Source organism: Canis lupus, unplaced genomic scaffold (genome assembly GCF_011100685.1).
Source record: "Canis lupus familiaris isolate Mischka breed German Shepherd unplaced genomic scaffold, alternate assembly UU_Cfam_GSD_1.0 chrUn_S1542H1730, whole genome shotgun sequence".
NCBI lineage: Eukaryota > Metazoa > Chordata > Mammalia > Carnivora > Canidae > Canis > Canis lupus.
In genome coordinates this window covers 107,504-120,379 of record NW_023330381.1, presented here as the reverse complement: position 1 = coordinate 120,379, position 12,876 = coordinate 107,504, and the positions used below count along the sequence as shown (strand labels likewise).

General features: G+C 36.8%; 1 protein-coding gene and 1 pseudogene across 1 annotated transcript; one reads left to right on the top strand and one right to left on the bottom strand.

Moving 5' to 3' along the window:
- Positions 1-2,171: 2,171 nt before the first annotated feature.
- On the top strand, positions 2,172-2,759 carry cOR6C53P (cOR6C53P olfactory receptor family 6 subfamily C pseudogene; annotated as a pseudogene).
- OR6C53 (olfactory receptor family 6 subfamily C member 53) lies at positions 2,287-3,249 on the bottom strand. Its single transcript, XM_038588975.1, has one exon. The coding sequence runs from the start codon at positions 3,247-3,249 to the stop codon at positions 2,287-2,289; it is 963 nt and encodes a 320-aa protein (XP_038444903.1).
- Positions 3,250-12,876: the final 9,627 nt, after the last annotated feature.

Here is a 12,876-nt window from a genome sequence, read left to right as displayed (position 1 = left end):
TTTTTGTATGCATTTGTCTGTGTTTTTTCCTGATTTGTTAGGAATAAATGTCAAATAAAATTGTATATAATGACTTAACGAGGATTTAATACACATATACATTGTGAGGTGACTATCACAATCAAGTTAATTAACACTTCCATCACCTTACATGTATATAATTTTTTATTTTGTGGTGAGAATGTTTAAGATCTCTCAGCCAATTTCAAGTACATGATTTGTATTTCAACTATTATCCATACTGTACTTAGAGCCTCAGAGCTTATTCATTCCCTTTAAAATAAATACGTTGAATTCTATTTCACATAACTCATAGATTTCCATTTCTTTGGTCTCAGTAATTGGAAAATTATTGTACTCTCTTGATGGTGTCATCTCGCTTTTCCTTTCCATCTTTCTACCTGCTTTGCGCTGATGTCTACAAATTTGAGGGAAGCAGTTGCCTCTTGGAGTCTTTTAAGATGGGCCTTGGTGTGAAAAGACTTGCATCTCCAAATGACTGGGAAGGTCCCCGCTGGGTGGGGTGTACTGTTTCCACTACCAGGGAGGGTACAGTCATTCCCCCATGGGCTGAGCACAGAGCAGTGCAGTCTAGTCATAGCTGCACCTTAGGTCCCAGGGTGTGAGGTGCAGACAAGTAACAGCCTTGCCTTAGCAGTGGTGGGTCAAAGCTGTGACCAAGGACCTTAATTAATGACAGACCTTCAGAGAAATACACTTTCAAAGAGTAAGACCATAAAAGATCAATTATTAGGATGTCGCTGAAGAATTACCAGTGAAATATGAATCATAATGTGTGAGAAAACTACTTTAGCTCAATATGCACATCTTAAAATTCTCATTCAGATTTATTCAACTTATCCTAGCTTGTAAGAGTTTCAAGTATAGTGATGATTGTGTTTTAGAATGGCAAATCTTAATATAGGGGGCTAAAATTTACTCCCTCAGTTAAGCTTAGGGAATCTGAAAGAGATTGAGGGACTGACATCTACTTACACAACCCCTTGTAGAGTATTTTGAAGATATATTTCTGATACAGTTACATTACTCCTACCAATGTACATGAAAGGTCAAGAAAAGCAAAATATTACATAGACATAATATATTCTATAATGCCTCCATGCAATGGACTCCGTGAAAATTGAAAGGGCAATTTAAACACTGTTTATTCAAAAAAAGTGATTGACAAAAGTCTAGAATTTTATTTAAATAATTGTCTCCTCACAGTGAATATGAAAGGAAGTAATTTAAGCACTTAGCTCGAGATGTTTATAGGACCAGAAGATGTGAAAGGGAGGTGGGTATACAAACTTACAAGTTTGTATACATTGTCTGTAGTACTATTTACCTCATCTGGTTGTTTTGGGCTATATTTGAATTTATGGGTATCTGAGGAGGAAGATGACAATAGTCAAGATATAATTTCCATAGTATTAAATTTAACAGTATATACTTCTAATAATACTTTCATCCATTAGCCAAAATAGATGTAACTGTGAATGTAGTCCCCTTACTACATAGCAGGGATAGTTCTGCAATATTTTACCTGCCAAATCTGGTGACAACTGAGTTGAGTGGGGCAGAGAGAAGCTTTATCAAATTTGCTGTGGTTGGGGATCCCTGGGTGGCTCAGCGGTTTAGCACCTGCCTTCGGCCCAGGGTGTGATCCTGGAGACCTGGGATCAAGGCCCAGGCCCACATCAGGCTACCTGCATGGAGCATGCTTCTCCCTCTGCCTGTGTCTCTGCCTCTCTCTCTCTCTCTGTCTCTGTCTCTCATGAATACATTTAAAATCTTAAAACAAAAAGTTTGCTTTGGATGAAGACTATAGCTGAGGTGGAAAATCAACGTCATTCATCACCAGTCTGAAGCTTACAAAGTCATTGAAACCTGGGCATCTGATTGGTAGATGGGAAAAAAGAGGGCTGGTGAATCACATATTAGATGTTTTATAGGCCAGGTCTAAAAATGGCGCACATCACTTCCACAACCATTCTGTTAACTATAACATAGGCTACATAGTCACACCTAACAGTGTAGAAATATGCCAACATCCCCACCCCCTAACCCAAAAACGTGGTTTACTGTGTTTCCAGTGATAACAAGCAACATATTTAGCAAATATCAATTTCTGTCAGAATTTAAGAGTAAATATATGCAGAGTTTAATTTTAGTGGAGAATAAACAGTGGAATAGGGTTCACATTAAGCTGTTTAAAAAGAAAGTGAGAGTGTCAGTATGACTGGTGAAGCTTCAGGTTTTGTGCCTTTCCATCCTTCCTTTCAGTTAGATTAATTGACTCATTTCTCCTTTACATCTTTGATAGGAATGCAATTTTTTAATTGAATCATGAAAAGCTTTCTTCACTTGCTTGTTTCTCAGTGTGTAAATAAAGGGATTCAACATTGGTGAGATAGAAGTAATAAGGAGTGAAATCCCTTTATTAATAGCTACCTCATCCTTGGCTGAAGGTTTGACATAAATGAAGATACAGCTACCATAAGTAATGGAAACAACAATCATGTGGGAAGAACAAGTGGAAAAGGCCTTTTTCCTTTGCTGAGCAAAGGGAAACCTTAGAATGGTCCCTATAATATAAATGTAAGAAAGAACTACACACATGAGGGTGATGATGAATGTCAACACAGCACAGACTATAACCATCTGTTCTATCAACCATGTGTCTGAGCAAGAGATCTTCAGGATAGGAGATGCATCACAACAAAAATGATCAATGATGTTTGAATCACAGAATTCCAGGCCCAAAACTAGACTAATTGGTGGGAGAATGATGATCAGTGCTGCTACCCAACAGAAGACGATGAAGTTCTTGCAGACTCTTCTGCTCATGATGGTCATGTAATGCAGGGGTTTGCAGATGGCCACATAGCGATCATAGGACATAGTAGCAAAGAGAAAAAATTCTGTTACTGCAAAGAGGTCTGTAAACAACAGTTGACTGACACAAGCATTATAGGTAATGGATTTGTCCCCCGATGATATGCTATATAAAAATCTGGGGACACAAGAAGTTGTGAATGAAATTTCTAGGAAGGAGAAATTTTGGAGGAAAAGATACATTGGTGTTTTAAGGTGGGAATCAATCAGAGTGAGGATGATGATGGTTAGGTTTCCAGATACATTCAACATGTAGGAAAGAAACAGAAACATAAAAAGCAAAATTTTTAGTTGAGGGTCCTCGGTGAGTCCCAGCAAGATGAAAGTTGTTAGTGCTGTTTGGTTTCTCATCCTTGACTATTGTCTTTTTCCCAATCTGCTTGAAACAATAAGGGAGACTATATGAAGAACTCAAAGTCCTGGCCAGCTTCTAACTTCAAGTAAATCTTAGTGATTCCTGTATAACTGGTTAATGGAGAAGTTACCACAAAACACATGACGATAAATACCTTTTTGTATCACACAAACTGACTCTTCACATTTGAATCACCTATGTCCTACTCCTGCTTCTAATAAATCTACAACTTATCATCTTATAAACATCATTGAAAAAGAGTCCTATCTTCATAAGTTGCTTTTGAATCAACAATTCTGCCCTCCTCAAATTTTCTATGTGTAGACATGTTTCTAGCAGAGCACTAAGAAAAATTAACAATGGTATTTGATAAGATAATTCCAGTATTAAAGTTTACATGTGTATTAGTTATTAAAAAGGCAATGAACACTTATCACATAGGTTATCCTGTGTCAGCTTATATAGTTCATTTTCTTGGGAGTTTAAGACATTTTTGTTGGGGAAAAATACATTTTTATTGGATGTATTTTTTAAAGATTCATTTAAATGTGTTAGCAGTCCAATTTTTTTCAGGTTTTCACCATATGAATTTTACTTCAAACTTACACATTTAATATTGTAATATTTACATTTGGTTGTATTTTCTTTCTACTTTTAGAATAGAACATCTATATGATATATTTCGATGCTTCCTTGAATATCCTTGTGCTAAGAAGAATTTCTCCCCAGCTTGCAAGCTGAGATCTGGGATTGTACTGTCTCATTCAGTACTTTCGTATAGATTTCTTTGATAGTAAAATACTCTAATTAATACTGTAATTGGCTGCTACCATTTCCTATTCTCCAGATCTTGAGAACTTCCCCCTCTGCCTTTTCCCATCAAAGGGTTCTCAGTAAGGATGGATTCTTGATATTAAAATTCTAAACTGAATTTCCATTTGACAATGGAAAGACATTTGACAAGAAATTTGAAAACCACCACAACTACTCAGGGCAGTGAAAGCTACATTTTCCATCGTTTTCCCTTCACCTACCAGAAAAGATGCATCATGGAGATTCTACGAGGTAGTGCAGCAGACAGAATTATGGTTAATTCCAAGGATCACACAGGCAATTCTTCTGGAGAAACTTATAATTCTGAGAAGACAACTTTAAGGAAGCAAGGAAGCAAATCTCATGGATATGCTACCTTGAGAAATATCAGAGCCAATCACTCTCACTTTTTTTAAAAACTGTAATAAACAAGCTGAATGGGATAGCTTGAAATTGCCTCCACATACTTAACTGCAGGGTGATGAAAGGTAGCTTTTCTCATTAAAATGGTCCCAAGAAAGTCTGTTTTTGTTGGTTTCCAGTTCCTCATGAATAGCTGATAAGCAGCAGCCAATTGTCAAAGTTGCCAGATGGAAATTGGTTTATTGGTTTGAACCAATTTGACATGGCAGCTCTTCTCACGTGCCAAGCTTTGACATTTCTCATGTTGTGTCTGAATTATATGCCTAGAAAGACTTGGGTCCTCTCCTCTGATAGCCTTGTACCTTACACCAACTCGAAGTCAACTGCCAAATCCTTTGTTACAGTGTCTAGAAATGAAATGATCTTTCCATCTGGAACGTGTCTGCCGCCATGACTGCCGGCCTTGGGTTGACTGCCAACCTCTGCTTTTCAGCAGGCTTTCCGACTAGGCTCTGGAGTGTTTTTTATTTGAAAGCTGATCAATCGCCCACATCTTTGAACACTATTTGCCAGACAGTAAGAATGAATGGTTTGCTTCAAGGTCGTGCCTCGACACAGTGAGACAACCTGCCGGAAATAGCCCCGAGCCAGCTACCACACCATCTTAACAGGACATCACTCTGAGTGGTCAGGGCACATGAGACACATCCATCTGGATTGAGTAGACAGGCCACAGTGATCCAAAGTGATGGGTTCCTAAGATCAGGAACAAGACAGGGATGTCCACTCTCACCACTGCTGTTCAACATAGTACTGGAAGTCCTAGCCTCAGCAATCAGACAACAAAAAGACATTAAAGGCATTCAAATTGGCAAAGAAGAAGTCAAACTCTCCCTCTTCGCCGATGACATGATACTCTACATAGAAAACCCAAAAGTCTCCACCCCAAGATTGCTAGAGCTCATACAGCAATTCGGTAGCGTGGCAGGATACAAAATCAATGCCCAGAAATCAGTGGCATTTCTATACACTAACAATGAGACTGAAGAAAGAGAAATTAAGGAGTCAATCCCATTTACAATTGCACCCAAAAGCATAAGATACCTAGGAATAAACCTAACCAAAGATGTAAAGGATCTATACCCTCAAAACTATAGAACACTTCTGAAAGAAATTGAGGAAGACACAAAGAGATGGAAAAATATTCCATGCTCATGGATTGGCAGAATTAATATTGTGAAAATGTCAATGTTACCCAGGGCAATATACACGTTTAATGCAATCCCTATCAAAATACCATGGACTTTCTTCAGAGAGTTAGAACAAATTATTTTAAGATTTGTGTGGAATCAGAAAAGACCCCGAATAGGCAGGGGAATTTTAAAAAAGAAAACCATATCTGGGGGCATCACAATGCCAGATTTCAGGTTGTACTACAAAGCTGTGGTCATCCAGACAGTGTGGTACTGGCACAAAAACAGACACATAGATCAATGGAACATAATAGAGAATCCAGAAGTAGACTCTGAACTTTATGGTCAACTAATATTCGATAAAGGAGGAAAGACTATCCATTGGAAGAAAGACAGTCTCTTCAATAAATGGTGCTGGGAAAATTGGACATCCACATGCAGAAGAATGAAACTAGACCACTCTCTTTCACCATACACAATGATAAACTCAAAATGGATGAAAGATCTAAATGTGAGACAAGATTCCATCAAAATCCTAGAGAAGAACACAGGCAACACCCTTTTTGAACTCGGCCATAGTAACTTCTTGCAAGATACATCCACGAAGGCAAAAGAAACAAAAGTAAAAATGAACTATTGGGACTTCACCAAGATAAGAAGCTTTTGCACAGCAAAGGATACAGTCAACAAAACTCAAAGACAACCTACAGAATGGGAGAAGATATTTGCAAATGACCTATCAGATAAAGGGCTAGTTTCCAAGATCTATAAAGAACTTCTTAAACTCAACACCAAAGAAACAAACAATCCAATCATGAAATGGGCAAAAGACATGAACAGAAATCTCACAGAGGAAGACATAGACATGGCCAACATGCATATGAGAAAATGCTCTGCATCACTTGCCATCAGGGAAATACAAATCAAAACCACAATGAGATACCACCTCACACCAGTGAGAATGGGGAAAATTAACAAGGCAGGAAACAACAAATATTGGAGAGGATGCGGAGTAAAGGGAACCCTCATACACTGTTGGTGGGAATGTGAACTGGTGCAGCCACTCTGGAAAACTGTGTGGAGGTTCCTCAAACAGTTAAAAATATACCTGCCCTACGACCCAGCAATTGCACTGTTGGGGATTTACCCCAAAGATACAAATGCAATGAAACGCCGGGACACCTGCACCCCGATGTTTCTAGCAGCAATGGCCACGATAGCCAAACTGTGGAAGGAGCCTCGGTGTCCAACGAAAGATGAATGGATAAAGAAGATGTGGTTTATGTATACAATGGAATATTACTCAGCTATTAGAAATGACAAATACCCACCATTTGCTTCAACGTGGATGGAACTGGAGGGTATTATGCTGAGTGAAGTAAGTCAGTCGGAGAAGGACAAACATTATATGTTCTCATTCATTTGGGGAATATAAATAATAGTGAAAAGGAATATAAGGGAAGGGAGAAGAAATGTGTGGGAAATATCAGAAAGGGAGACAGAACGTAAAGACTGCTAACTCTGGGAAAAGAACTAGGGGTGGTAGAAGGGGAGGAGGGCGGGGGGTGGGAGTGAATGGGTGACGGGCACTGGGGGTTATTCTGTATGTTAGTAAATTGAACACCAATAAAAAATAAAAAAAAAAACAACAAAGTGATGGGTTCTATTGCACCATGGTCTTTTTGTTCCAGTTGATTAGACACTGCTTCAATTTTGACTAGTATACAGACGGAGATGCTCAATGCATTCCCATTTGCAGTGATATTATGGAGGGGCTAGAAACAGAGCTCTCATCGGTTATCTGGAGCCTGTGTGGTACAGATGAGAAGCTAGAAGCTCTGTCATCCTCAGTGTCTGAATCCCTCCCCAGGAGAAAGTTAGGTGCTTAGAGAGGCTTAACTATTGAAGGCCGTTCAGAATACAGTTTAATGGATTATTGCTACAGTAATGCACTCTCACCCTTGCAAGAGAGCAGAATGGCCATTTCCGTGGGAGAGGGAGAAATGTCACTTAAGTTCGGCCTCTGACCTCCTCCTAAGCATCTCTAGGACCTTGAACTCTGGACTAATGAAACTTACATGGCCTAAAAAGAAGAAGGTATTTCACTTTGTCCAAGTTACAATGGCTCGCTCGGTTTGGGGGAAAGTAAAGACTGTTAGGGGTTTATATACAGGCACAGCAAGTCAATTCTCCTCTTATATAAAATGCATCTTGTATGCAGAAGTTGATTACAACATTGAGCCAGAGAACACCATTTGTTTTCAGGTTTGTTATAGTTACTCCTAAAGCAGTTAGTTTCCCCTTAGGGTAAATTATTTGCATTCAGTAACATACTTAAGTCAGTGCGAATGTTTAAAATGTTGGGTGGTAATTTCAGCTTTACATCTGTATACACCTTATTCATGATTTCATTCCAATCTCATTAAATGAACTCATTGTAAAATTTTAAAAAATTAAAAAAAAGAAACACATTTGACAATGACATATTGCTCCTTGTATGTATTGCATAGCAAAGTGTTGGATTAAAAATTTATTACAGAGAAGTAAGGGAACATTAGGAGTATGTTTATAGAGTTGAAGAGTCAAATCCTTGTTTGTTTGTTTGTTTGTTTGTTTGTTTTTGGCTAGCTTTGTTTCAGTTTGAATATAATCGACCATCTTACTATAAATGACATTTAGCAATATCAGATTTAAGAAGTTTTAGCCATTTCTTAATTATACTTTTACATTTTCACCTACATGATAATGGTCTCCTCTGTCCTATTAACCATTTGTACATCAACTCATCTAATTTTTGCACCATTTAAACAATCTAGCCAAGGTCACCACTAGCCTCCCTCTTGTTTCACTCATTAAACACAATTCGGTCTTCATTTAATACAAATTCTGCTGCATATGAGACTATCAACTGTTAACTTGTGAAACTCTTTATAGCTTCATTCTCACTGTCTCACATTTCCTTGAACTTCTTCCTACTGCTTTGTCTCTTTCATTCTCTTTTGTGGCTTTTCTTTTTCTAATCCCTATGGTTGTTGATCCATCTGAAATCTCTTCTCTAGAAAATCCTTTCTTTTGCTCTCCCTTATAAACGAGGGGATTCTTATAAATAAGTTGACTTCAAATAGGCTAATTCCCAAATTTATATCTACAGAGAAAACTGCATCTTCTATTGTTCTGATTTCAACATTCAGCTTATTTCTTGGGCATCTAGATCAGACTTAGAGGGTTTGAATTTACACTTTTTTCCTTTCTGAATGTCTTTGAAAAATTTGCTTAACTTCTTTATCTTGTGCTTTTATCATGTGCAAAATTCAGGTAAAAATAATATTTACATCTTGGGGTTATAGTGATAAATTTAGATAGTATAGATAAAGCATATACAGCTGCATTTGGAATATGGCGAACACTCATTACTATTAGCTACACTGAACATTCTTATTTTGTTATCTTATTATTTCCTACTGAGAGTCCTGTAGATGTGCACAATTCAAGATTTTAAATGGGCATCTCACTATTGTATATCCTTCTCTGTCAATCATAAGTCTCATATAAGGACATTCCTTATTGTTCCTTTTTCTATACTCCTGTTTTCAGTTTATCACTGGGTCCTGCCATTTTGCTTATCTCCTTAATTTGTTTCTTTTACTCTCTCACTCACAATATTAATTTTATCCTGGATGTATTTATCTCATAGCTAAAATATTGCAAAAGCATATGTCCTTGCTTCTGCATTCAATATTTTAAAATCAATCAGAATCATTTTTTAAAAAGCCCGATTATGACTAGTTCTTCTTAATGTGTTGTGTAAGACTGTTTCTGAACTGTTATTGGCTGACATTCATCCCATACTAGATGTATCCTTAAAACTCTTGATCCATGTCTCAATTGCATGAAAGCTAATTAATTTTGGCTTAAGGTAAGAACTGTAAAGAGTAGAAGATGGAATATATTTTGGATTTTAAGTTTCAAATGCATCATGCATTTAGATTAATGGAATATTTTTCAGACAATAAATAGTTTTATTCAGAGTAATATGTAATAACAAGTCTTCTCATCCTTAGAGAATTTATGAAATTTGTTTACCGGGGGATAAGAGAGTTGAGGGATAAATTAGAGAATTTGATGGTTCTGAATGAGATTTCTATGTTTGGGGCCCTCTGCTCTCTTCCAGTGATATGGAGCGAGGATAACAGAAGGAAAGAAAGAAATTGACTGGTGCAGATGTTTTTATTCCTTGTAGAGATCTAAGGGGGAAAAATAATAGGAACAATTATTTGCTCCTTGAACATAGGCTAAAGGGCTTTAGAAAGACACATAGTTTTCCCATTCTCAAACTGGTATAGAATTAGAAGAATGGTGTCCTCATGCCTAATTGTGGCAGGAAATTAAAAAAGAATGTTTGATACTTCATAAATTTTTCCTGTATTGCAATTTGCTGCAGAAACACTAAAAGTGTCTTAAAGCTTTCATAGGAAACCAATGGACTGCAAGAGTAATACAGGAAGGGAAATAGAAGATGGATTCCACAGTAGTAAAGCACAGAATAGGTATTTGAGGACCTGAAGAGATGATGGATATTTTGATAATGTCAGCTCTGATGGATACTGATATTTCTTTACTTCTTAATATCAGAACTGTGCAAATGTATCAGAATTAAGGTGCAGCTGAGTTGAGGGTGTCAACAGATATATGATAACAATTCACTAGAGTGAGGTGACGGGTTTGGGTAGAGAGAAAAGACTGGTATTAAGTTGGATTAAAAAATAAACTATAATTTATTGTTTTAAGAATTTGAAAATGGAAATTTTGTAACTCAAACAGTAATATTAATCCTTTCCCTCACTCCCTTTTGCCTTCATTATAGAATTTAAGTTTCTCAGTGGGCATATGGAGATCTTTCTAATATTTCCTGTATTAATTCACACAATTTACCCAGTTTTTTGTTCTATTCTCCTGGTTATATTCTATTCTCCTTGCACTGGCTGCTGTCTTACTATCCTAGTATGTATGTACCACAAGATATACAATGGGATATTACTCAGGCTCAAAAAAGAATGAAATCTTGCCATGTGCAGCAACATGGATGGATCTGCAGGATATAATGCTAAATGAAATAAGTCAGAGAAAAACAAATACAATATGATTTCATTCATGTGGAATTTAAGAAGCAAATGAACAAAGAAAAAAGAGACAAACATAACAAAAACAGACTCATAAATAGGCCAAAATGGTGGATGCCAGGAGGTAGGTGGGTGGAGCCTAGGTGAAATAGATAAAGATGATTAAGAGTATACTTACCTTGATAAGCACTGAGAATGTACAGAATTGCCAAATCATTATATTGCACACCTGAAACTAATATAAGTCTGTTAATTATATGTCAATAGAAAAAGAGATAGTATACCAAAATAATAGAGTACAGTCTATTGAGTTAGGCCTCTGGTTTCACATCTCCTGATTCAATTTGCTTCACTTATTTACTTGTAGTTCCAATAAAAGACTATGCTTAAAATTATCTGTGGAAATTTCCATATGCTGATCCTTTTGTCTTTAGTGATCTCTATACTTGCAGTCCCTACCCTCCCTATCCCTCTTTCAAGTTTTGGTTAAGGTATAAATTTCACTAGGAATCTATCTATAATCCTTTAAGATAGAAGTAGCTTTTCCTCTAACATTCCCACTGTAGTCTATGACTATTCTCAAGATAGCTCTTATGACTAACTCGTCAGTGTTGACAAGTTGACATTATTGAGAGAGAGAGAGAGAGAGAGAGAGAGTGCAAGAGCATGCACATGAACTTGTGGGGAGGAACAAAGGGAGAGGGAGAAAATCTTAAGCAGGCTCCATGCTCCACACAAGCCCAGGCAGGACTCAGTCTCACAACACTGAGATCATGACTTGAACCACCCAGGCATACCTTTGCTGAATTCTTTATAAAGCTTGTGAATATTGGTGCTTCTGAAAACCCATTCAATGTTCTGTAAAGCAATACTAAGGGCAGAATTGAGACTGCAATTTTGGACATGAGACAATAGGTATTTCACTTTTCTTTCTCAACTATCATTAGGTAATTAATTCTATGGGCAGCTATTTCCCTTTGTAAACAAAGAGTCTGTCCTTTGTTCTCCCTGCATTCCAAGGAAGAAAAGACTTCCCTATGGAAAAACTAATTAATTTGTTATATGAATGGTTTCACTTTTTTCTAGTGATATGTACCCAACAAGAAACCTAGAAATGTGCTTTTCTAAGGTCTGGTGAATTGAAGCATGTTACTTCTATCAATACAGTAACATATAACAGCATCAGAGTGCTAGAGATAGGAAATTACCTTGCATTGTAAGCACCTCTGTAGAAAAGACCATTAACCTATGCTCAGGGGGGAAATAATTAACTGATAACCAGGTACCCTTTTAGACAAGATTATAGAAATTGACCTTTTTTAACCAAACTGAGAAAATTCTTAAAGAGAGCTTCATTGTGGCATCATAACTCAGAGCACTGTCCTAGATTCCCAAACTCTCTTTCTCATCATCAACACTTATCTTCTGTGATCCTGGGATATTACATGAATGTTCCAGTAAACTCCTTTAATTCAGGTGTATTTTCAATTTAGTGTAGTTCAATGAATATTTGTGTTTATAATTAGCTCATTGCTCACTAATGACAACGTTGCTAATAATTTGGCACTCTAATGAAGGCACAGTTACATCTTGGTATAAATATATATTGATTGATAAGTACGATGTTTTGGGGCAGATCACTTCTGTTTGTCCCTCCTGTTTCTATGACTACTCATAAATTAAATAAAAACATATTTATTGAGAACCAATTATATGATTGTATTGCTGTAGATACTAAGGATTTAAAAAAAAAGTGAACAGATGCTGACTCACCTCTACCGATGTGTGTATTAAATATTTCCAGTAAATCCAATCCCTTAAAATTGTTCTTTTTTTTCTTAAAATTTTTCTAAAACAAATTAACATTATAAATAACTATTTGCTTTTTCAGAGATTTCCGAGTTAATTTATTGCCTTCCCATATTTAAGTAGATCAGTCTGATATTTTGCAGAGGCCAAAGAACTAGAATGTTGAATGAAGAAAGAAACTGAAATTACCAAATAAGAATATACTTACTCTCATGGAAAGTAATCATGGCTTTAGGTGACTGTGTAAGCCTGATGGTTCCAATGATAAAACTGGAAGTGTAAGTGGCATCAAATATATGCACAAATGCCTCTCTCCTGGGCACAC